Below are 27,523 nucleotides of genomic sequence, written 5' to 3' on the forward strand. Positions count from 1 at the left end.
TGTCAATATTAGAAGTCTGAGACAGCTGATAGAACGAATGGTGAATTTATTAGGTTGCAAATATTTTTAAGAGTTTTCCAGCACTGCCTTTCTTGAGATCAAGAATTTAATCTACTTAATTGCTGGATAAACACACCCTGAAAGGGAAAAAGAGAATAGCTAAGTCTTATTTCCAATACTTATTAAATTTCTTGGGTGCTCCTATCTAATTTATTTTGCTTCTTTCTTATTTATTTCAGGGTCTGGGCCAAATGCTTGTGTAAATTTATTACTAAAAACATCTGGATTTTTTTCTTGCATATCATTTTTAGTTAAATTTGTCTTGTAGTCCTCAGCAGAAATTCTAGGAATTATACTAGTACAGACATTTGTGCATACATAGACTAAAATTCATTCTCAGCACATGGTTAGCGGACTTTTCTTTAACAGGCTGTCTTCTTCTCTTCACTGCTTCCAAAATTAGGGTGTCTGGAGAATGTGAAACAAAATTATACAAAGGCGTGACCTCCGGCCTTGCTTCTGTCTCTTAGCCTGTGGAGTACCCAAGAGGGAAAGTGTTGAATTTGGCCTCACTTCACATGGCATTAACTGTAATTCTTTGTGAATTGTGGTGACATCATGGTATACTTTGACATCACTGCTCAGACTCCCTTCTGCTGCTGGGCATACAATACATAGTTTTTGTTCAAACACAAGAGTCCTTTGTTGAGAAAAAAAGATAGCAGCTGGTCTTCTGCCCTGGTACAAATGTGGATCTTACTGGAATGTGTCTGTTCAGTAAGTCGCCACAAAGTAACCATTCTGCTATGATGATTAGAACTCACTCATACACATATTTCTGGAAAACTCTGTGAAATTTTACATCTAAAGAGTTCAACATTTCAGATGTGACCATAATTCAGCAAAATTCTGTATGCAATAAAGTTCTCATTTACCTGTTTGGATATGTTATCTGAAGTCAATATTCCCAGAGCAGTAGTGTGCTGTTTCTAAGTGTGTGTTAAGAACAGACATGATGGAAAAGGTAAAGAGGGACATATCTTTCTCCCAAAATAGGTCTCTTCCCATTGTCACTTTCCAAGCAACTCAGATCCCCAGCCAGAAAGGCTTCCACCATTCCTTGGTCCTCATATCAATTCCTGGTTACTTCCCAAACTGTATTACTGTAACTAATTTGAAGCTTCTGAATGATACTATTAGTATTCTGATTCAAAGTCAGTAAAAAATGTTCTCAGCTTATATATTTATTTCCTTTTCTTTTCCTGGATTCTCCATTGCCATTTATGTCCTAAAATAAAGCCCGATAAAGTTGATCAAAACAGAGTTTACATAAAAACATCATCTGTTAAATACCTCCACATTCTGTCCCATATGGCTATAACACTTGCACAAGGCAGAAAATTTTCAGATCAGCTTGAGAAACTAAAGACTGTTAATGTAAGATTATTCCCAGAGGAACAAGTCATATCAGAAAATATTTGGATGGGATAGTAAACTTCTTTTACTGAAGAAAAAAAAAAAAAGATGATTGTTTTACTCTCTCATGGAACAAATAGGCCATAACATGATCCTCAGTTCTATCACAAGTCTTATAATTGTTAAGAGTATTTGTTCCCTCTCTAGAAATTTTATACTTAAGACCAACAGTACCATAGTGCCTCATCTCAGCCTTTTATCCAGACTTTCACCACCCTGGCCATTTCTTACCATGGAACATCATTACTTATATCAAGAATCCACATGTTGTGTACCTCCAAGTCATGAGAGAGGCAACATGGTATCATCATAGGGGGAATCAAATGACTCAATCTGGATGTGATGATTTATTACCTTTGCTTGAATATATCATACACTCTCAGTATGAGATTCAGTTCTCTCTTGACTTATAAGAGGATAATCAGATCTACTTTATATACTTGTTGTAAAGATTTCATACTTATATAAAGAGATTACTAGCCAGTCCACCATGGAACAACTCTAACTATATATTCTGGAATTTCTGGGACAATTCTATTCTCAAATCTTGTATTTTGTAGTCCTCATAGTTATTGGGCCACATGTGCTAATTACTTTGGGGGGGGATATGTGGTCATTGTGTACATGGGAGGTATTTGCTTCCCTATGTGAAAATGTGTCTGAAGTTGTAAAGGGTACTTTTGTGATCTGAGCACCTGTAGACTGGTTGTCTCACAGCTCTAGGTACAGGGTCAAGGTTGTAAAAGCTCAGGTCCATTTTAGTTCCTCTGGCTTTGAGAAAAGCAAATATAAAGTAAGATAACAACCTCAATCCTGTGGAAGAAATAGACTTGCCTTTAAAGGGCAGACCAGATGAATTTTTTTTTTTTAACTTCCCTCTACCTTGTGAAAGTAGCCAATGGAAATAGCAGCGAGCTTGGGAGATGAGAATTGGGACTTCTTAAGGATTCTGATAGAAATGTAAAAAGTCTCTCTGGAATTGCTGTGGAGTTGCAAGCCATGTCCTCTACAGCCCACTCAAATGAGAGGAGAATGCTTCAGATTCTTACTGTGAAAATGTCTGTGCTACCCAGGGCAATTTACACGTTCGATGCAATCCCTATCAAAATACCATGGACTTTCTTCACAAAGTTGGAACAAGTAATCTTAGGATTTTTGAAATATCCTTTATTAGCTCTCTACTTCTTCACCACTAATCTGGTTTATTTGGGGCCACTTTCAAATATGGATAAGGGAGGGACAATCACTAAATGCATTCAACACAAAGGAGATTTCTCAAGTTTCATCTTCTAAAACCTGAAATCTGGGGAAAATATTTTTTTCAGGGGCTAGAACAAGAGTTGGGGGTCCTGTTTTCTCCATGGGAGCCTGCACCCATATGTTACTGTAACAGCTGAATATAATGAAAGAAAATGAGTACTCAGCAAATCCAATTGTTATAAGAAATACTCAAAATCTGTTTTAATGGGGAACAAACCTGGAATATGAATGTGCAAGCCAAAACAAATCAGTTAAAAAAAATCTTTTAAAGGAAAAGTAGCCCACTTGAAACTGGGAATTTGAAGTGTTTCTTCATCAGAATTAGCAATAGACCAATAAAATAGCAGTCATGAAGACCTAAGAGCAGCATGGACTTGCTGATTTTTAATGGGCCCCAAGTTTCCTGAGTCTAATGGAAGGTTAGCTGCTGGGTGTGGTGACTGAACTGGGTGGGAAAAAAGGCTGATGGTTTTGCCCTTGGCCACCCTTTCAAACTCTATCTAGGCTTGTGCGTTCTCGACAATCAGTTGCATTTTGCTGAATCACTACAGTATTGACTGTGGCAAAAATAAACTGTCCCTTCTTTCATTTTGGACAAAAACAAGTTCACTCAAAGGCCCTGAGATAAAAAGAAATGACGGCAGACATTTTTTCCCATTAAGAAAATTCCACTAGCCACCCACTCGCACTCATAAAAATGAACTCTTATTCTTTCCTGTAATAGTTCTAGTTTAAAATCAGCTGAAACTATGTATATCAAATTTGCCAGAATTCAACACTCAGCATATGTCTAATTTGAGAATAAACTTAAATTCCCACTTAAATTTAGAAGTATTTTAAAATTCAAGTTTTTGGGTACCTGGGTGGCTGGCTCACTGGTTGAGTATCTGCCTTCAGCTCAGGTCATGATCTTGGGGTCCTGGAATCAAGTCTCACAGCAGGCTCCTTTCAGGAAGCCTTCTTCTCCCTCTGCCCATGTCTCTGCCTCTCTCTGTGTGTCTCTCATGAATGAATGAATGAATGAATGAATGAATGAATAAAATCTTTTAAAATTCAAGTTTTACAATGATTATAATTGGGTTTTAGCCAGTTTTCTAAAACTACCTGAAAAATAGCACAGAAAGCTTATCTATGTGCTACCTCCTAACTTCTATAAATATAGCCAATTGCCTGTTTCAGAGTCCTCATCTCATTGCTTCCTGGTACACCATGGGTAAAGAAGAGCAGAAATTTTCATGACTCATGCAACAATCACAATTTGGCTATACTAAACAAATTAATGTTTCTTCTGTGTGTAATATGTAGAAGTCACATAAATTTTGGAAAATTGGTTTATATTTTTAAAATATGCAATGTGTCTTTATCAATTTATCTATGTGAATCTAAAATGAAAAGTCCCCAAATTCTGTAAGGCTGAGTCTATCAAATACCACATTTTCTAGAAAAAACATCATTTAACCACTGATTTTTAAGTTTTTCAAGTCCTATCATGTCAAATGGATCCTTTCCATGGTTTTGACCTCGTTCCATTTTCTGCATTAAAATTCCACTTTTATTAAAGTTAAACTATTTTTCTGTAGGTGAGGCATGTCACAAGGAATCACTTACTGGATATTTATCAAAGAGTAGACAAAAACAGTTGCTAATATCAGCATGGTAATTTTTAAGAATACAGGGCTGTTCAGAACATGTGGGCTTCAAGTTCTCAGATGATCTATAACCTCGATTTTTAAAATTCTTTCTAAGGAAGGTGTCAAGACCATGGACACATGGATTTCCCTTGTTGTTTGCCTTAGCTAGGTGTGGTCTTCCCATCTAAAGTCCATGAAGCCTTACATTTTGTAACTAGTGAATAGCAGTTGCATCAGAGTTGACAGGAAGGTAGAAAATAAATACTGTTAGCTACCATTACTCTGAAGAGTGGAAAACTATACTAAGAAATTGTAGACTGTGGCAAAGGGCACTTTTCACTTATCAAATCTGATGTCAAGAAGAGACAATAATAAATAACTAGTGAAGAGGGAAAGAATCACAATTCCCAGGAAGTGCCTACTATGGGCCAGGTACTGTCAGGTGTTTTGCTGTGTTCATGAATCTTTACACAAACTGACTGCACAGATGACAAATGTGGGCAACTTTCTTTGTGACATTTCTAGAAGATGGCAGACTTGGGGTGCCAACCTTTTTTTTTTTTTAAGATTTGATTCATTTATTCATGAGACACGGAGAAAGAAAGAGGGAGAGACACAGGCAGAGGGAGAAGCAGGCTCTGCAGGACTTGATCCCAGGACCCCAGTCACAAACTGAGCCAAAGATAGGCGCTCAACCACTGAGTCACCCAGGTGCCCCTCCAACCTCTTTTTAGGACATTATTCCTATCACACTGGGTCACCTAATGCACCAGAGGACTTTTTAAGTCAACAGTGTATATATTCAGAGGGGTAGGGAGGTACCATGTGTATGTGGCAGCTGCTTCCATAAGAATACACTATTTTAAGACCTAGTTTTTCAGCAAAAGTTTGTACCACTCTGTTTTAAAACCTAGCCTACCATGTATCAATATTCACTCAGTTTGTTTCTTAGCCCCAGCTTATTAGGGCATTCAAAAAGGGAAGATGCTTCCCAAGGGCAGTCTCTAGGGAGACCAATAATTCCAAAAAAGATTCCAAGACGTTTTCCAACAGTATGAAAATAAACCCCCTGCAAATTTATTTTCAATGCTTGCTTGTAGCTTGGCTTTGGCACTAAGTTGGTTATTACCTTAAACAGAGGGAAAAACATCTCCAGTAGCAGTTGGCAAGACAAAGGGGAAGGGGGAAGGTGGGCAGCGAGGAGGGAGAGTATGGAAAGAAACTGAACTCAGCCCAAAACACAGCTCACAGCTGGGCGGCCTAACCCAGCAGAGACCTCACAAGCCCTGCCAGTGACCAGTGAGTATGACCTCCAGGTGAACTTTGGATTTGTACCATGCAGTGTCAGGAAGAAGAAAGCCCAGGATGACACACAGCCAATTCTGAGGCACACTGGCTTGAACACCTAGTTCACACAAATGGTAACTGCCTCTGCTTCTTCCACCTAGCCTGGGTCAAAGGCCAACCCGTGAGGCAAAAAGGATGCGTTCTGATATCAAAAACACTTTGCATGCAGCCCCGACCCTCTCTGTCAAAGGCAAAATAAAAACATTTGAGAAGCATGTGAACAGAGTATTTTCATTTTAGTTTTTATTTGACAACCTCATGTAATTCCAAAAAATGGGAATGTTGGCAGCTTTAGCTCCAGAAATCTTCAGGATTCCTGTCGTAGGGGAAGCGCAAGTACAAAATGAGGACCATGGGAGGCATTAGTTAGGTGGGAAGCCAGCATCCTCCTTCTGCTTCTGAAAGAACAGTTCTGTCTCTGGGCCTGAATCAAAAGCTGTCTATCCCATTTCTGTAAAAATTTCCTAAAATGAGGGCAGGATCCCCTACTGAATGGAATCATGCATTGCTTTCAAGTGTGTATATGGTCCAGGTGACATTCCTGGACTTAGTGCTTATCTGATGGTTCCACAAGTCCCCCTTCTCTTGCAATGGGATCAGAACTTCCCTTTAGACGGAACTGCTTCCTCAACTACAATGCTAGTCATTGGGTCTAATTAGATTGCAAGAAAAGCCTCCATTTTTTAAGTGGTCATTTAAATTGCAGACGTGGATTCAGCCTGCCAAACATGTACACACAATCATAAATCAACACCTGCATACACAGCAGGCTGGAGCTCTCTGAAACACCTCATTGGTATGCAAAGAGGCACAGCTCTACTTCTCTTTTTTTCCTGCAGACAGCATCTCACCATCTTCATGGTTATTCTCTGAGCTTGTAAGCTGCACAGGGAGAAAAGGTAGGGGAAGAACTCAGGCTCTGGGAATTCCATGCCCAAACCTTTGTAAACTGCCTAGAGAAGCTGAAGAAGTTTCAGCAACACGATCTCCATCACAATGAGCAAGTCCTTTACTCCACATCCTTTATGGGACTGTATTGTCCTAGCTGTTGGAAGGTTAACAGCTGAAAAGTCACAGCCATGCTTTAGAGAGCTTTATAAGCTAGAAGTTGGGTGAGAGGGAAGTAGGCAGAGCTGATGAGAATGAAAAGTGGTACAGCTGCTGTGGAAAGCAGTATGGAGATTCCCCAATAAATGGCACACAGAATCACCACATGATCCAGCAGTTCCAGTTCTGGATATAAATACACCTACAAGAACTGAAAGCTAGGACTCGAATAGATATTTGTAGGTGTGTGTTTGTAGCAGCATCATTCCCATCCAAGTGACCATCAGCAGATGCATGGATAAACAGAAGTGGTATATACGGTTGAATTAATTAAACGAGGAGGCCATTAGACTGATGGGGCTCTAATGCCATGGGAGCCTACATCAGCAAACCCAAATCTAAGCCTATACATGCCTCAAGGTTACAAAATCAATAATAAGGATAATCAATCACTAAGAGCCAAAGAGGCTTTAAGTTATAGCCAATCAAATAATTTCCTGTCTTTGCTTCTATACCTTATTTAAGTAAGTTTCTTCCCTGGTTCCTGTTGGTGAGTGCTCCCCCTCATGTCCAATGTGCTACTGTTTGATTCTAATCAATAAATGCCCAAATAAATGCAATATTTTTAATATGCCTCAGTTTATCTTTTTTCAACAGATCATACAATGGAACATTATTCAAGCTATAAAAAGTAAGGAATAGAGACTCCTGGGTGGCTCAGCAGTTGAGCGTCTGTCGTCGGCCCAGGGCGTGATCCCGGAGTCCCAGGATCGAGTCCCACATCGGGCTCCCTACATGGAGCCTGCTTCTCCCGCTGCCTGTGTCTCTGCCTCTCTCTGTGTCTCTCATGAATAACTAAATAAAATCTTTAAAAAAAAGTAAGGAATAGCTGACCCATAATACAACAGGGATGAACCCTGAAGACTTGATGCTAAGTGAACTAAGAGACCAATATTACAAGTATTATATAGTTTCTGTTACATGAGAGACCCAGAATAATCAAATTCATAGAGACAGAAAGTGGAAAGATAGTTCTCAGGGACTGAGAGGAGGGGGGATGGAGAATCACTATTTAATGGGTATGGAGTTTCAGCTGGAGAAGAAAAAAACATTCAGGGGATGGATGGCGATGATGGTTACACAGCAATGTGTACATACTTAATGCCAATGAACTTGAACTGTAGACCTAAAAATGACTGAAGCACTAAATTTTATGCTATGTATATTTTACCACAGACACACACACACACACACACACACACGAGGTAGAAAAGGAAAGGCACAAATAATTAATACAGAGATAGAACTGGGTAAATAAATACATGTATATAAGTAAACATATGCTCTGATGTTTGCTTGTAGTTGTTGAGAACACAACTTTGTAGTGGTGTCATTTCTGTAATACCAGCTGGTTCTATTGGTCTTCTTCTATGTGGACATGGACAAAACTCCATGTGTTTATACTTCCTGTTCTTCCACTGAGCAAGCTTTATATGGACCCTACCATCCCAATTGTTTGGTATAGGACAGTATAATATAATATGGTATCCTATAAGGTAATATGGTACTGTATAGCGTAGTGTAGTATAGTGCAGTGTAGTGTAGTATAGTGAGGTGTAATGTAGTGTAATATATAGTTACAGGGAAATGTAGTATAGTAATAGGGTAGTACAGTATAGTGTAGTATATATACATATGTAACATAGTATAGTACACATACTATAATATGATATAGTATAGGGTAATATAGTATAGTGTACTCTAGGATAGGATAGTATGGTGTGGTGTAGTATAATATAGTATAGGGTAATATAATATGGTGTAGTGTAGTATATAGTACAGAGTATTATAGTATGGTATAGTGTAGTAGCTTTGGAATCAGAGGGATTTGAATTTGTTTTTTTTTTAATTTTAATTTTTTTTTTTAATTTTTATTCATTTATGATAGTCACACAGAGAGCGAGAGAGAGGCAGAGACACAGGCAGAGGGAGAAGCAGGCTCCATGCACCGGGAGCCTGACGTGGGATTCGATCCTGGGTCTCCAGGATCGCGCCCTGGGCCAAAGGCAGGCGCCAAACCGCTGCGCCACCCAGGGATCCCGGGATTTGAATTTGAACGCAAGCTCTGTTACTTATTAGTTGCATGACCTTGCCCATGTTCTCACATCTCTCGATGTCCTGGTTTCTTCTGTAATATGGTTCCAATCACACCTCTACAAGCTTATGAGAATTCATTACAAGAATGTAAAGCTCTTAAAGTTTACCAACAGGAGAAGCTCTCACTACCATTGATTATAACAACAAATATGGCTGTGGAAGCTGAAGAAATGAAAAAGGCCAGAAAGTAGATGTCACTGTGTGTTTTTTAAATGATTCTCTGCTCTTCTTTAAAACTCAAAATGGAGCTCTCATTTTACATAGAAATATTATTATTCATTATTCAAGTGACTTATTTTGCTCTCCCTGAAGTTGCCCACTAGTCTAAGATAAAGAAGGAAGATGGGATTATTCAGAGAGCAGGTATCAAAAACAGAATGCACCACAGTGAACACATTGGTTGTGCCCTTCGTCAACTGCCTATTCTTGCTGTTCTTCGATGTCTGACCTACGTATCTCCATGTGTCAAACACCTCTCTATGAGGAAGAAAAGTCTTGACAGGCTAGATATAATAACAGATTATCTACAGGAACATACTCCTTTATCAGTGTGGACAACCGAGAATTGTCTGTCTCTATTTGCTTGAATGGGAGAATAAAAGGTCTTATGTACTAGCTTTGGGGTACAGATGGGACTGGTTTCTCATCAGCCTGGGAAGGGTTGATGGAGGAGGTGAGATGTGAGCTGTGAACTAAGGAATGGCAGCACTACTTTGGAACAATAAAGGCAAGCTGCCAAGTCTATCCCCCCCCTGCCCCCCCAAATCGGAAGCAGACTAGAAGGCTGGTCTGGGGCTTGAAGCCAGGTGGGTCCTGATTCTAGTGCTGGTACTGTGCTAGACACATTCCTCCAGGCTGCACACCAGAAACTTCTTCCTTAAAGCCCCACAGAAGTCTTGCTGGAATCCATTAAAACATTGTTTGAACCCTGGCGAACTTTTGGCTGAAGAAGAGAGAAGGCTCATGTTTGCAGCAGAAGGTTCATCTTGTCCTAGTACAAAAAGATTTTAGGATGAACCAAGACAGAGGTTTTCCATGGCTTGTCTATCAATATTAACTTCTGAGCATTTCCAGTCCATCAGATTCACCCACTAAAGGATGAAAGATGCACCTCCTGTCCAGGGAACAGAAAAACTCAGGGGGTACCTATTCTCTCACAGGCAGCAGGCAGTAGCAAAATCATATCTATTTATTAACCAGGAAGGACATTTTTTTTTTTATGCACGAGCTCACACTGTAGGACCCTGTGAAAATCACTAATAATCATGGAACATGGTAGAATGTTAATGCAACTTACAGAACTATTGCTTTAGGAAATCATTTCCTATTACAGGAAAAGGTCTGGGATATTTCTCAGACTGAATCTCTAAACAACTAAAGTTCTAGGCTTTTAACTAAGAGCCTATGTCAATACTGTCACTATATCTCGCAGAAGCTTCACACACAATAAAATCTACTGTTGTGCAGACTGAATCCCTGACTTAGAAAGAGACAAGCAAATAAAAATTTATGAAACTGTCACCACATCCACAGTCACACATAGATAGCATCCCTAAGAAGTCCCCAGTGGCCCACGATTGTATTCATTGTTCCATCCCCTAGCCATGGCTTATCTTTTTAATAATAGAATCACCTAGACTAGACCGGATTGTCTTCCCTGGGATTTAAAAAAAGTGACTAGAACAGAGAAAGACAGAAGTCGTTCTTCTATCTATGCTATCTATCTTTGATCTATGCTGAGGACCTTAAAGCTGCCATAGCTCCTCTGCGTCCTAAAGTCTGGCCCTTGGCTTATCCTTTGATCTTAAATTCTCAGTAACTGGTTTTCAGAATAAATAGTTGATATTTCTATCACTGATCCTATACTTTCAATAATCTCACTTTTGGATTTTGATTGAACTGAATGCATTTCTATTGCTTGTAACCAAAAGAAAAGAGGGATATAGATTTTGCTAGGAGGGGGCATATGTTTTCCTATCCTGAAACTAAGTGTATAGGAGGAAACTTTGTTAAGATGTATTTGTAGAGCATTTGTAAGAGGGGAGAGAAAAAAAATCAAAGGAGTTAAAGGTTTTGAGAACTTCCATAGAAAAGAAGTGGAAGTGAAGGAAAATAATGTCAAAGGAAACCAATAGTAAATCAACAACATTCTAGATTTAAAAAGCAGTAACCTTTAAAGATCATACAAGGCTGGAATCAAGGGGAAGAAAGATAACATAAATAAGATATGTAATTTCAAGTATAGGAAATTTCATTTTTTCCTTTTAAAATAACCATCAGAACAGGTTATGTGCATTTTTTCCTATCTTAAGGTTCTAAAACACTTGAGTAAGTGCTCCTTCCTTGTATTCAAATGTTCTTTTTAAAGCCTTTAATGTGGCCTCAAATAAACTTAAAATAAATTTTCCCGAGAGTTCCTTTTATCCAAGAGAATGGCTTCATGCATTAGCATCTGAGCTATTCCTCAGGTAGAGGACAAAAATCAGGGTAGAAGCTTTGCCAGTGAGAACCAAGTTTCTCCCTTTGCCTCTTCCTGACAGAAGCTGGAAAACTAGTGATGCACAGGGCCCCCAATTTTTGGCATCCAGTTGTATATTCTTATAGGTCTGAAATTCAGGAAGGGTTACTTGGGAGGAAGGTATGATTCTGCAAGATGGTTATGATAAAATGAAAAGTACAAGTCTTAAAGTGTGACACATCCCTGTTCAAATCCTAACTCAGCCACACACAAGTTATATGACCTTAGGGCAGCAAACTAACCCTTTGGGTTATAGATTGGTGTCCATGTGAGGTTAAAATGGCAGGTCAAGTACTTGGCACAGGGTCTGGCATGGTTTGTGCACAGTTTATGGGATGGATTATTTTATTCTTCTTACAATACCATGATAATCACTAATTCTTTCCCCTTGCCCTTAGAAACATCTAGACTATGTATCCTTTGGGGGAGAGTCAGAGATACACATAGCTGCAGAGTCTAGCCTATGCAGGTAGAGAAAGGGGACTGGAAGTGTCCATGTCATCTCAAAGCTGCAGCAACTACTCAACTTTATCAAATGGTTGTCATGTTGCAGATCTGATTTCTTAAAGGATATGTTGTGAATCAGAAGTTTTTATCAGAAATATATTTCCATACTGGCAACGAATTCAAATTTTTACAAAAAAACACTACATGCACTGAATAAAGGTTGTCAGTGGGGGATGTATTTGGCTGAAGGATTGCTAGTTTGCAACCTCTGCTTTAGAGCTACGAAAATCACCTGGGTAGAAAACTAAAACTATACTCCAAATTAGAGAGAAACCTGGAGAATACTTGGGAAAATACCAGGCTAGATCTACATAGGCCCAATGAAACCATTCTACATACACGCTGCCTAAGAAAGCATGTGTTAAATGATCATAAAAATGTTTCTCTGGATTAAAAAAAAAAAAGCCTGTGCATGAAGAAACTCAGCGTTCCTCTGATCTGGTGGGATCCTACTTCCTGCTAAGCACATGCCTGTCTCCCCAGGAACATGTGGGGGAAGGAGAGGGCAGAGGCCAGAAGAGCTGCATTCATGTCACCATTGAGTATGTCTTTGCTTTACCAAGCCAAATTGTATCCCTTACCCAAGCAAAGCATGCCCTTGCAAACACTCTTCATAAAAAGAAGAAAAAAATCCTTCCCTAGCTAGGTCACATAAAAATCTGGAGTGGAAATGGCTGCACAGACAATGTTACTCAATTAAAAAACCCTGTTGTATGGATGGGAGAATCAATTGGGAGAATCAAATTAACAAGTCTTTCTATTAACCATCAATGATACTGAAGTTTCTGCCTTAGAAGCTGAGAGTCACTCAGAGGGGAGAACTTCTTCCTACCGGGAGAACCCTAGCAGACAAAGAGAAGGACAGTAGTCAAGAATGCAGGAGGTGAGAGCTTGGGAAAATGATACACTGGTTACATTCTTTCATTTTAATGTGACTTTGCCACTAGTTCCCAAGCCTCCTTTACCAGCCCACCCCTCCTCCCCACTCTTTTTTTTTTTTTTCCTCCTCCCCACTCTTACCCTAAAATACTTGTTTCTTTAAATCACCTGTAACTCTGCTGGCAAAAGAAACTAAAGTTGTATTCAAATTAAATCATAAACCTAAGGGCATAAGGGACTAGCCAGTCACCAGGTCCTGGCCACTGTGTGATTGCCATAGCCTGCAGGTGCAGTAGGTTTGCACTTGGCATTTCTGCAGGAATGGAAGCAGTGTGTGTGAAGTTTTTTAAAAATGTTTATTGTTGGCACGGTTTTCCACTTGTATTTTCTTTTATAGTACAACTATTTTTAAGTGAGTGGAATGTTCTGTGATAATTTGGCCACAAGGGAGAGAAATTTAGCTCAGGGACTGAAATGTACTCAATAATGGTAAAAGAGACTAACAAAATGAATAGTCTAATTCAAAAGAATGCTTTAAACTCTAAAGGTTCTTAAAATCATATAAAAGCACATAAAAGCACAAAAAGAACTTGTACTTAATACGGATTAAAAAGCACTGGACTTGGAGCCAGAAGCCCTCCAAGTTTGAAATACCATCACTTGCCTGTTCGGAGATCTTGGGTAAGTCACATGCCTACTCTGAGGCTCGGTATTTTCAAAAACAGAATGAGGAGCTAGTGATCTCCAAGCTTCTTTCAAAGCCATTGTTACGTGATGAGCTTTTCGTACAGGTTCAAAATATTTCCCAAGGCCTTTGAATTTGTCTTGGCCTCTCTGTTCTATTAACCACACCAATCATTTCTTGCCTTTCTGTCTAGATTTTTCAGATTCTTAAGTGTTCCCTTGGATTGCAAATAGGCATCTCACAGGAAAAACACTTTGTACCTTTCTTGATTTGAGCTCCTCAAGGCAGTCTAACCAAAAAGCACTCGAAAGGACAGGTGGGGTATATTACACTAATTTTAGGTGCCTGGGTGGATTTTCCTAATGCTGGCAAGCTGCCCTTCCTAGGAGTGTTCCAAGAGGGTCTTTGGCAACCATGAGTACGTTAAAACTTGGGTAAAATTATGTTCACGGCTCATAATCTGGAAGGTATCTAATGCTTTAAATTGTTTTTATTAAGAATTTTGACAATTAAAGTAGCTACAACATTTTAAAAATTATGCCTTTTTCTTGATATTTCCTTGGAAATATGCCAATCAGCCAGCATATAATTACTTACTAATTGCCTTTCATTCTTAAACAATTATAGGAAGTGTCTTCAGACACTCCGTTTCAAAATGGCTTCCTGAATTTTACTTTGCTATTCTGACCTAACTTTTTTTTTTTTTTTTTGTAAAACCTAAGGCAAAGTTTCAAATCTTACAAATTTCTCATACACTTAAACCTTGCATTTCAAGTTTCTGGGAAGACTAGCATTTTATGACCTAAAACTTATCTATGGAGAGAATTGAACTAATTAAAACTGTGTGTGGAGATCATCTAGCTTAGCCATGGAACATCCTATAGGAGAAAACAATCTCCAGACCTATTTTCTAATATATATCTGGGAAAGAAACTACCTCACACTGGAATCCTGATTGATATTTATGGCCTTTGCATATTGTGAGTTTAATCCCAGGAAAGATCTAAGGGCTTCAGCAATGAGAGTTCATCCAGAGAATCTGGGTGATGTACTAAGCAAATCAACAGTTATGTTGATGGCAAAGGTTCTGGGTAGATATGGGCCATCTCCTAAGCCATGGTAAATAAAGAATGGATGGCAGGAGACCCTAAATTCTAAAGTATTTCTAGCCTAATATCATAAAACAAAAAAAAAATAAACTTACACAAATGGACATTGCTTCACAGCCTCAAGGATATGAGAACAAGACCCAAATAAATTAAAAGATAAAAAAGACATTTAGAATGAATAATATGTGTGATTTAGGGAGGGTTTGGTCATCAGGAGACAAAAATAGTCAACACAGAGATTTATTGAGTTGTTGATCTGTCCATGCAACTGTCTTATATTGAGCAAATTAATGGCAAAACACAAAGAATGATTTGGATACAGTGTTTGCCAGTCAGTAGTAGGGGTGGGGTCTTAATTTAACTGACTAGATGGTCACGATGATTAATATAAAGATAAAGTAAACAAGAGAATAACAGGTGCAAGAGAAGGGAATTAATATTAATTCACCTACAATGTTTCCCTGTAGGACACTGGGTACCAGGGAAGAGGGCAACATGACGAGGGAAATCAAGACCTTCCAACCTCCTCAAAACTGAGATCCACCACTCCTCCTACCTGCTCCCATCGCATTCTGTACATGGAGTATATTGTTTCTAGCGAGATGCCTCACCTTAGATGCTCAATAAATGGAATGAGTCAACAATACTTAATCTCACTAAGCCTCATTTCCTTCCTCCATAAAAATGGTAGGAATATGCACCCCCCACCACCATTGGTTTACGTGAGGATTCAAGGAGATAACATACATAAAGTGCTTGCACAACACAGTGCCCAGCATGTAAGTTGCTCAGTAAAAACCAGTTCTTATTAATATTAGGCATTATTATCTCTTTTTTTATGGGCGAGAAAAATGAGGCTTAAAGAACCTGATAAATTACTCCATGATCACACAGATAGTAAAAGTTTAGAAGTCAGACTTCAGACTTGTGTTCGAGTCCAAAACCCAAGATCTTCCTCCCTCCACATGCTGCTGCTAATTATAATTATTCATGTTTGAGCCTCATCAACTTAAGGCTGTAAGCCTCTTGAAGGCAGGGATCATGAGTGTCTTCATATTCCCATTGAGTATAATTCAGCACCACACGGCAGCCCTAATTAAAAATTTGATTGAACTTCTCTAGATCTCAAATATCTCACACATATAATAGAAGGATCATACTGCAAGATTTTAAGTTGTCTTTTCAGTTCTGCTTTCTGTGAAATCACTCAGTGAATTAAGTAGCAGTGTTAATATCTGATACCCCTAAGCAAATAATGCTTGGTTGAGAATTTACAATGAAAGAAAAAGACCTTAAGTCCAAACTTATTTCCCATAAAAAAAGAAAGGAAAGATGTGCAACTTCCAGCTAAAATTTTTTAAAGATTATATTTATTTATTCATGACAGAGAGAGAGAGAGAGAGGCAGAGACACAGGCAGAGGCAGAAGCAGGCTCCACACAGGGAGCCCAATGTGGGACTCCATCCTGTGTCTCCAGGATCACACCCCGGGCCAAAGGCGGCGCTAAACTGCTGGGCCACCAGGGCTGTCCCAACTTCCAGCTTAATATCAGTATCCATTCATTCAGTGTATATTCATTAAAAACCTGTTATGTGCCAGTTTCTAAATCAGTTTTAATACATATAAATACTTAGGGTCAGAAATCACTTCTTAGAACAATAATGAATGAAGGGGACACCCACGTAGACTAATGGATTAGTCATAATAACTCTGCCAAAGAGTTAGATCAGATCACTCTTCAAGATAACAGTCTTTAGATTTAGTTCATAGACTTCTGAATCTTTGTACCATATCTAAAAAACATCTTTCTTGAGGTATAATTCGCATACCATAATATCTATCCATTTAAAGTATACAATTTGTTTTATTTAGTACATTCACAGAATTGTGAAACCATCACTAAAGTCTGTTTAGAACATCCTTATTACCCCCAAAAGAAAGCTCATGCTCATTAGCAGTTGCTCCCCATTAGGCAACCCCTAATTTAATTTTTGTCTTGATAGAATTGCCTATTCTGGACATTTCATAGAAATGCAATAATAGAATATGTGGCCTTTTGTGACTGGCTTCTTTCACTTAGCATATTGCTCTGAAAGTTCATTCATGTTATAGCATGTATCAGTACTTCATTCCTTTTAATTGTAGAATAATATTCCATATAGACGGACCACATTTAATTTATCCATTCATCAGGTGATGGCCATTTGGGTCGTTTTCTGCTATTTAGCTATTATGAATAATGTTATAAATTACTGGGTACAATTTTTTTGTGTGTTTTTCTCTTGGGTCTGTACCCAAGAGTGGAATTGCTTGTTCATATGGTAACTCTGTTGAACATTTTGAGGAACTGCCAGACTGTTTTCCAAGGTAGCTGTACTATTCTTTTGCTGTAACTAACTATAACAGCTTTCAATAAGCTCTGTGGGTCTTTACAGTGAATTATCAAACCTGAGGGTAGTCTCAGAGATACCAAACTTGAAGCTGGTGTGAAATGTGATGGTAGTCTTGGGGAACCTTGCACTTTTTAGTCACTAACAATAGTGAAACACTCTTAAAGATACGTAGGTAAAATTTAGCACATTTAGTATTTTTGCAAGGAAATGGTCCAAAGAATGATCTGTGAAACAAGGCATCATAGGATGGATCAAGAAAGTTGCCAGATCCTAGTGGAGCTTTCATTTAATGGAACACAGAATTCCCAGGCCAAAGAGTTCCTTATCTGAGCAATAGACAGTCATACACCTAATAGCAAAGAGGTATCTTTACTGATATTATGCTTCACTGTTAGAATATCTTTTCCCAGACGATGGAGTGACATACAATAGAGATGATGGGATTTGAATTGTAGCTTTGCCTGTTTCTGGTTGTATGAACTTCTATGAGCCTCAATCCCCTCAGTTATGAAATGGAAATGATAAAGATATCCCAAAGAATTGGCACAAGAAGCACGTGCTGATATGTACAGTGTACTCTGCAGATTATATAGCACCAAAAAGGATAAAATTTGAAATTTTTTTCTTCGTTAGATTCACTCTGTCTTCATCTACTTAGCTGAATCTCTTTGGGAAAACAAAAATCAATCCTGTCTTTCCCAGCCCATGCTTAATTTCAACGGAAAAATTAAATGGATATAACATTCAAAAAAGCTTTCCTATATATGCTATAGGAAGAAAGGTTTCCAACCTCACAAACTGAATATCAAGATGGAAAAAAATTCCCATATAATAGAGAAATGTTTTCTATGAGTAGACAGGATACATGAATAAAAAACAGACCTCACTGGGATGGCAGGAAGGAAATATCATGAGATGAATGAGGACCTATGGAATGTCGCTTTAATATCTCTAAGCTCTTCAAAGAGAAAGGATACCTTGAGGAACTTCAAAATGCTACACACTAGTTTGACTTCAGTTTTTCCTGAAAGAGACAAATATTTAGTTTGACTTGTCACCTAACTGGTGCATGATCACAGAAAAGGTTAACCTGACAAATTTTTAATCATGCCCAAGTAGGCCTATGACTATACAAACTTAATGGAAACACACCTTTCATTAAGAAGACAGAGTTAAGAGGGAGGGAGGAAAGATGCAAAGTCACTGAGTGAATATCACAGGACAGACAGTACACTGTGCATGCGTTTTCTTCTCATCGCTCATCCCTGCTCCAAACCAATGCGTGACTCTTTTCCTGTGTTTCATTTCAATGAATGGCAGCACCACACGTTGCTCAAACTAGAAAACCAGGCATTATCTTCAGCTCTCAATTTTTCTCTCCTGCTGCATTTAACCAAGTCACCAAGTCCATGAATTCTAACTCTAATTTGTATTAAAATCTCTCCTCATCCCACTACCAATTTTTGCCCTCTTCCAATCTATTGCTCTCACCAAAGATAGAGTACCTTTCTGAAATACACATCTTCCCTTATCTTTCACCTGCCTGAATTATTTCAAAGGCACTCTTTTGCCCTCAAGACTACAAGTCCCCAATCTTCTTACTAAACATTTCATGTCTCTTCATGACATAGGCCCTGACATTCTCTTTAGTTCTTTATCCCTTCAGTCTAGGCACTGGTTAGAGCATTTTCAGTTCTCCTCTGGGCATTCTTTGATCTTGTGTCTTGGTTAAATATTCCGCCTATTTACCACAGTCTAAATTTCCCTCATTGTGGCTCCTACATGCTATTAAAAATTTATGTATATATGGATATATGTGTATGTATCTATGTAGATGTTTGCACTACTTTCAAATTAACAGGGATGCATGCTATTGTGGGTTGAATTGTGTCTCCCAAAAAGATACTTAAGTCTTTCACTGTTCCCTCACCCTGTTACCTGTGAATGTGATCTTATTTGGAAAGAGCCTCTTTGTAGAAATAACCAAATTAAGATGAGGTCATGCTCAATTGGAATGGGCTCTGATCCCATATCTCTGGTGATCTTATAAGAAGCAAAACCAGAGACATCAGGAGAAGGCCATGTAAAGACAAAGAGGTAGGCAGAGAGAGAAAATGGCCCTGGGAAGATGAAGGCCATCTATTAGAAGCTAGGAAAAGGCAACGAGATTTGACCCAGAGTCTCAGAGGAACCATGGCTCTGAGGACACATGGATTTTGGAATTCTAGCTTCTAGAACTGTGAGAGACTAAATTTCTGTTGTTGTAAGTGACCCAGTAGAGAAACCCAATATAAGAAATTTGGGTTGGGATGCCTGGGTGGCTCAGTGGTTGAGTATCTATCTTGAGCTCAGATAGAGCTCAAGCATGGTCCCAAGGTCCTTGGATTGAGTCCCACATCGGCTTCCCGCAGGGAGCCTGCTTCTCCCTCTGCCTATGTCTCTGCCTCTCTTTCTGTGTCTCTCATGAATAAACAAATTAAATATTTTTAAAAAGAAAAGAAATTGGTTTTTCTTTACGCTGATGCAAAAGAATGCAACTGAAATGATTTGAGCAGATAAGAAATGAAACCAAATCTGTATTTTACAAAGAACACCCTACTTACAGTGAGAATATAGTCTGGTGACTCAAGGGTACTTTTTGTATTCAGAGAGGGACATGTAGTATTGTGATGATAGTGTAATTTTCTGTATTATTTGTCATATCTCTCATCAGAGTGTAAATTCAGAGACTGTTTTTTTCTTCTCTTTCCATTCATCTATCTTCAGCATCGAGCAAAAACACTGGTAATTCCTAAGTAAATATTTGTTAAATTAATGATTTTTTTTAGAAAAGTAACTGAATTTTTCACAGTAACCCTACAAAGGTATCACTCGGAGGGAAGAGATCTTAGTTAACTTTGCATCCTCAGTACCCAACATCTAGTAGTTTTTGAGAGAAGAAATGAATAATGTTCAGAAACTAAGTAACTTGCCAAAATTTAGCTAGTAAGAAGTAAATTTGTATTGTATTCTGCAAAGGGGATAGAAAGAAAGAATGCACATTTTATCTTTTAAGTAACACCATGCTTCCACATGGAAGTCGATTTAAAAACACAGAAGGAAAACGGTTAACTCCTTGTTTCTGACATCACCACCTAGAATAACTGGTAGACATTTGATACTAGTGACTTAGGTCACAGACAGAGATGGAGAAATAATCATTCCACTTAATTCACTTCTAACTACTCACCACAGGAGTTATTAAAAATGGAAAGAACTTCTTTGTTAGAAGCACGGCTCATTGTAATGTTGCCATAGTACAGATGTCAAAACTCCATGATCCAATTTACAGCTTATTTTTAAATTGTATTATTCATTTAAAAACAATATTCTATAAGGCATTACTTTAAAAGAAATTCTTCTCTTCCTTTTTGAAATGGTTTATTTTCTAACATAGCAATAAGCAATATTATAAATATGTAGATTCATTACAAAGGAGCTGGTTATAATGGCATTTTGTCTTTGATATACACATATTAGGTGTCAACTGATGAATTTCATTAATTATAGATATAAAGTACACTTTTATGAATGTGACTTCAAAATAACCTCAAAATTATTTTTAACAGCAGCAGATGTTCTATCTGTAAAGTTATGCTACTCACTTTTATACATTTAAAACAGAAACCAGCTTTGTGCTTTATAGCAAATATAAATGGGGTAATTTGGATAATGAAAATAAATGAATAACAGCAGTACTAATAGAGCTGATCCTATTTGTGATGGCTCATTAACTCTGGACAGGATGCAATTCACTACCCTGGATCAGGAGTTGATAATGGTACAATGTGGAGCTATTAGTAAAAGAAGGTTGCAATAGGAAATTAACAGAAGGTCTGTTCATTCATTGGGAAGTGGTATCCCCTTTTGTATGTATAACTGCATTAAACCATGCATTCAAAAAGAGAAAAAGTCAATGGCAAGGAGTAATTTGGGTACCACTTACTACTTCTACTACTACTACTACTACTACTACTACTACTACTACTACTACTACTATTACTACTACTACTGTGATTACTACACTGCTACTACAGGCTAGGATTTATCAAGCTTATAGTAAGCACTTTAAACATTTGGTTACTTAGTCCTCATGGAAGTCCTATCAGGTAGTTACAAATCTTAGCCTCATTTTGCAGATGAGGAAGCTGAGACATAGGAACTTGCTCCAAGTCACATACCGATGAGTTGTGAAGCCTAAATTAGAACCAGGCAGTCTGACTCCAGAGACTTTGCTCCTAACTATTCACAGGATGACAAATGTTGCCCCCCACCACCCCCCTTCTTGCCCCAGATCTGTCTTATCTCCAACTTCATCTAATTTTGAATGACAACAAGCAAATGAAAATCCCAGTATTTCAGGTGGAGAGGGACAGCAATACGATGATGACCTGTCAGGAACAAGGATCAGATTCTAGGGCAGGAGGGAAAAGGAGAGTTTGGTTTGAAAAGATATATTCACTAAACCTGTTTGTTTTCATGTATAAATGATAGTGTTAAAGCTGAACAAAATCTTGGCCCATGGGATATGCTGATGAAATTACACAGGGAGCATAGTAAAAAATGTTGATAAACACTGACATTCTCTGACCTCTAGCCTACCATTAACGGGCTGTAAGATCCTGGGAAAATCATACCTAGTAGCAATATTTCCCTGGGCTGGACTAGATCTCAAAGACAGTGTTTTCCAAATGCTGGTCTGTGAAGCACTGCAACAATTTCTGTGCTCTGGAGGGGAAAAAAACCCTAAGTACAGAGTAGTAACTTTCTCATAAGGCAAAGTATATTCAAATTAAAGTATGGTCCTTGATTCTGAAATCAGGTTCTTACTATGTCCTTGTTAACATTTCAGTTATGAAATGATGATGGTGAAGTACATGATGAAAGTTCTCCTTTGCTTATTTGATGTTCTTAGCAGAACAAGAATTGCTTACTTTCTATCCTTCCAGAACCTTTTTGAATTGTTACAGGGGTATGATATATCATAAGGGGAACCACAACTTCAATATATTTTGCAAGTTAAAATGTTCAGGATATTCTGTATTTCCATAGTGTTATGCAGTTAAGCATTTTTACATGAATTATCTCAGTGTTCAACAGTCTGCGAGACAATCTTATTTCCCACAGACTGAAAAATAGAATTCAGGAAGGCTGGTCAAGATTATAAAAGAAGAGCCAGATTCTAATCCATGTCCTTTGACTTTAAATCCTGTCTGCTTTTCAACCTATAAGTGGTTCATAAATCTAGTCAAACAAAGGATCATAAGGAGAGTGTTCTATATACAGAAAACTAATAAATCTGAGTTTCTGGGGGATGAGGACTAAGAGTTGGATCTTTTAAGAGCTCTCCAAGTGATTCTGGTATGCAGCCTAGTTTGGGAACCATTGGTGAACATTGGATGGTTCCTGTCCACCTAGCTTTATAAGAGGAGCAGGAGCTTTAGAGTCAGACAGAACGTAATGCCTCTGGGCTAGTGCTATAGCAGAGTCTTAGTTCTTTATCTGTGAAATGAAGATGCTGCCTAATATGTAGAGTTGTAAATACAGTTGACCCTGGACAATTCAAACTTTAGAGGTATTCATCCCCTGTGCTGTTGAAAATCCACGTGTAACATTTGACTCTCCAAAAACATAACTACTTAGAGCCTACTCTTGACTAGAAGCCTTACCAATAATATAAAGTTGATTAACAAATATTTCATGTGTTATATGTATTAGGTACTGTATCCCTATAATAAAGTAAGCTAAGGAAAAGGAAATGTTAAAAAATCATAAGGAAAATCCCTTTGCAGTGCTGTACTGCATTTATCAATATAGTAAGTTTATGTCACCTGTTTATAAGATGAAACGTCTACAACAATATTGCCTTACTGACACAAAACACTGTAGGTGATGTAGGTATTACTAACACTCAATATCAAAAATGAAGAGATATTGTATAATTTGTGTTTGTGTGTATAAGTTTTGATAAATTTTAACTTTTATAATAGATTTGTGCCTTAGGTAAGTGATAAAATAGACTTCATTTACAAATATTTCATGCATTCAGGACATAACATTTCCTTAATTTTTTTTATATTCCTAGGCCACCTAATTTATCTGTGAGTTTTTTCAAATGGTTGCAAATCTCCAAAATTTTTCTAATGTATTTATTAGAAAATCCATGTATAAATGAACTCACAGAGTTTGAACCCATGCTGTTTGAGGGTCAATTATATTAGAAAAAAATAGACATAAAATGCCTAGATGTGGTAGTCACTCAAAAATAGAACTTATTTTATGATTAGTATTACCACTACTACTAGAGTGAGTATACTGCCTAATAGGATGCTCTAATATTACTAAGAATAAGATATTATTATAAATGCTGATGATTCTAGAATTTTCCTAATGCAAATAACACAACAAAGACAGACAACCCACTCAATCATGACCTTGGGACAGTTTCCAGTCTCAGTCTCCTCCTCTATGGATTGCTAAGGTATCTCCTGGCTCTAAAGGGCAAGGACTCCACAGTTGTACTTAATAGTTTAATAGTTAAAGGGCAGGTTGAGGAAGTGGTTCTTGAGTATTAAACAGTATAACTGAAGTAATTAGTACTTATAAATGACAAGTCTCTGTTGTTATACAGTAATTTGCTATCAAAGCAAGGCTCTGTCCAAAGGTAGACATTAGCTTCCTTAGAGTTTATAATTTATATCTGTCCAGCATCAAAAATATTTGAAACAGCTTGCCAAAAAAGTTATTTTAAGGCAAAAACATAGCCAGAGAAAGTGCTAAGAATCCCCCAACAAATGTGATAGAAATGGAAGAGAAGGGGAAATAGAGCAGAGAAGATGATTTTTTTTTTTTTCAGGAAACCAGGAGAAGCTGTTCAATGTGAAAAACTTCACACTTAAGTTAGCAGTGAGACTTGTGACATTTTCAAAAATTAGGAAAATATAGCCTTTTCTTAATGTTTCTTATCAAAGACTGAAAATATGAATCACCAATACATAGATACAAGCTAAATAAAGGATTTTTTTCTAAGTAGAATAGAATGCATGTATTTAAATAGTAATGAGTGCTTTTCTTATCATGACTAACTTTATTCTTGTCCTTTGAAAAATGTATACATTGCATTTAAATATTCCATCTTTATTTCTCTATCATCTTGCTATCATTTGTCCCTTCCTTTTCTTTTTATAAAACTGAAGAAGGCTTTAATCATGAAAATACAGGCTTATCACAGTAATGGTAGCAAGGATCCAGAATTATATCCATTACAAATTCATATTAAGTTGTAGATTTTGATCCCTTGAGAATGATTAATTTGATTTATTGCTCTCTACCCTCTGTCCTAGTTTTGATCAAAATGAAAACTCCTTCCTGGTTTTAGGCTTAGTTTTCTTACTACTTCCTTGCTGTCACTGCCCTAACCCAGACTCATACTTCGCCTCACCTTGGCTGCTCTACAGGTCTCCTTTCAGCCGGAGTCCTTGGCTTTAGGACCTTGTACTTCAAAGTCCTACAACTGTAGCTATATTAATCTTTCTAAAGCAGAGCTATGATTAGGTCTCTTCTCCTCTAAAACACTTTCTTGGCCACCTACTATTCGCCATAGTCATGTCTGCCATTCAAGCATCCATGATTTTCTCCCAAACTACCTCTCTGTCTTCTTACTGCATTCTGGCGGGGGGCGGGGGGGGGGGGGGCTGATCTCTAGCCAAACTGTGTGTTAGTGCCCAAATGCAACCTGTGTTATTTCATCTCCTGTACCATGCTATTGCTTTTCAGATATTCTTTTCAGATACTCTCTAATTTACATTTATCACCCCACCCCAAATCTAACAAGTCAGACTCATAAGAATTGAAGTAAAGGAGGTTTGCTTATACTTGTAACCAAATGTCCAGCACTAGTACTCCATATTTACTTATATAAAATTCATTCTTTTACTTCTGAGATACGATTCCTTCTCTGTTGCCAACATATATGAAGCCAGCTGGCAGGATTAGTCTAGGAAAGAAAGAGGCCATGTTGAACTCCCATGCCACAGAAATAAATGAAACCTAATTTGCTGACCTGTCTTGTTTATTTTGGTCCATTCATCAGTGTAATAGAATACAAACAGCTTTGGAGACCAGAAATTTAGTCCCATTTCAAGTTCAATCATGTAACTTTCAGAAAACCATGGAATTACTCTGTTTTTTTTTTTTTTCATTTATAAAATGGAAATCTGTCTGGCTTTACTCCAATAGTAAACACACATAAAGTATTATTATTATCTTATTTGCCATTCCCTACAACACAGCCTCTTTTTTATATGCATTTGCTTTACAATCCTCTATTATTCCCAAAGCTTTTACAGATTTCATAATTCCATTTTGATACCACTGAAAATCCCAGAGAAGGAAGCAAGCACCCAATATCACAAGCAATATTCAAATATATGCCTTTTTAGGATATTGAATAGATAATATCTTACGCTTTTCCTATATCTAAAATAGTAAGATTCTATATTCATATTTGTATCTGAAATTTACATATCTCTTGTATATAAAGTAATCTGCAGAGATGTATACAACATTTCTATCCTCCTGAGAAGTGCTTGGACATGCCACAATTTCCCTGTCTCATGATTTTAGATTTTATGAAGGTTTAGCATGTCTGTCTCATCTCTCATATACAGAAAATCATGCAGGACACCTCAAATTTCTTGTAGTAATTCACATTACAGTTATTCCTTTTATATAAGAATATAGGTTTAGGTTTTAAACAAACGTGGATTTGAAACAACAAATTACTGAAATATATTTTATGTTTTTTCTTTTATTGCTAGCTATTAGAGATTCTGGGGAGAGAAAATTTTCAACCAGTATTGTTTTGGGAGAGGCAAAGATCCTCAAAATGTGTACTTAGTGAAATAAAAAAGTATATGGTCAGGTATAGCACATAGGAAATTATAGCAACTGCTTGCTCCAAAAACTAGGCTAGTCATCCTAATCCAGAGTCGATTTTAATATAAAGCTGGCAAATACATCATATACACTAACTCTCTCTTTTTACTAACCCCCTACCTAACTGATAAATTGACACCAGAAATCAAACGTCTTCACTATCCCTATTTTAAAGACTTGCCTGGATGAAATCTGACCTTAACTCACACTGCCATGCCTTTCATTAGTTTGCCCAAGCTTTCAACAAAATCAGAGTTACAATAATGAAGAAATAAGTTTGCCCAGAGTTTACTTGGAGATTTTAGAGTAAATCTTACCCAAGTGATTCAGCAACTCTAAGTAAATGAAAATTGATGCCTCCAATTTCACACAGAAACACACATACACCCCATAGGCACATACAAATACATTTCAGTGATAACCAAGGTAGAAGTAGTTTCGGAGTCTAATACAAAACTGACACACATACTCAAGAACTTTTAGCCTTTCATATTCAGCTGAGACTCAAAGAATGAAAAAACAATTCTAGACCTCTTTTCCTTAACACAAACTACAACATTTGTAGTTTCAACTGCAAGTAAACCTCAATTTTCAAATCTATCATCCTTTATAAATTCTAGAAAAAGTAAAGCTGGATGATTGAGATAGCAGGACTATCCAAAAGCTATTTACTCAAAGACACTAGGACCCTCTGGAAAAATAGAATGGAAAGAAGTCAGCACTTACTTGGCACAAACCACTGATGCACATATCCAAAGATTCTGTGTAGCAACGAGTCCCATCTAAGACTTTAGGTGCTAGTTCAACAACCAAGGTTGTTCCTTTGGCTTGGCATTTGAGTGAACATGGGTTGTCAGGGTCATTAGACACAGGAAGCCATTCATAAAACTGGCCATGGTGCTTGACATCATTGTGAGCTGAGCATTGCTGAGCTCGGAAATCACCTGCTTCTGGTGGGCAGTCCTGGAAAAGAAAGGAAGGAGGCACATACAGGTTAAGAGGGTAGCCCAAACAGAAAACTGGAGCAGCTATGTGGTTTGTCAAAATCTTAGACAACAAAACAAATGTCCTGATTGTTACAGATGGACACTCCCATAACATCTGAGAATCAATCATATGATTCTTTGGCCGTGAAAAGTGTAAAGATTTGAGAAAGTAATCACCTTGAAATATATTTTTGGATTGAAATAAATGGAAAAGTCATCAACTTGAGATCGATCTAATTGATATTAGTTGGGAAAGTTGTCAGCTTGAAATATATTTTCTGAAAGATGTTGAATGATCCATGGATCCCTCTACAATGAAATACGATTTTGATTTCCGAGTAACTTAAGTAGAACTTACTGAAGCCAGAGGGTTAGTCAAAAAACATGCCTGTTGCTTTCAGTTCTAATAATGAAACCTATGACAAGACTATAGCAACTCGCAGCATAAAGTTATGATAATTTCATTCAAACATTTTTGTAGGACTGTTTGTACAAAACTTTGCACAGCATCTAGAATTAAATATGGGGGGACAAAAAAAGAGAAAAGAGCAT

At 37.6% G+C, this 27,523-nt stretch overlaps 1 protein-coding gene across 3 annotated transcripts in view; it reads right to left on the reverse strand.

Annotated features, from left to right (window-relative positions):
* The window catches only part of ADAMTSL1 (ADAMTS like 1), an 882,039-nt gene that overhangs the window by 265,451 nt on the left and 589,065 nt on the right, over positions 1-27,523 (reverse strand). For all 3 annotated transcript variants that reach the window (XM_041761627.1, XM_041761624.1, XM_041761625.1), the window contains one exon: positions 26,712-26,948. In XM_041761627.1, the coding sequence (XP_041617561.1) occupies positions 26,712-26,948 (237 nt within the window). The remainder of the gene's footprint in view (positions 1-26,711; positions 26,949-27,523) is intronic.

Source organism: Vulpes lagopus, chromosome 7, assembly GCF_018345385.1.
Source record: "Vulpes lagopus strain Blue_001 chromosome 7, ASM1834538v1, whole genome shotgun sequence".
NCBI lineage: Eukaryota > Metazoa > Chordata > Mammalia > Carnivora > Canidae > Vulpes > Vulpes lagopus.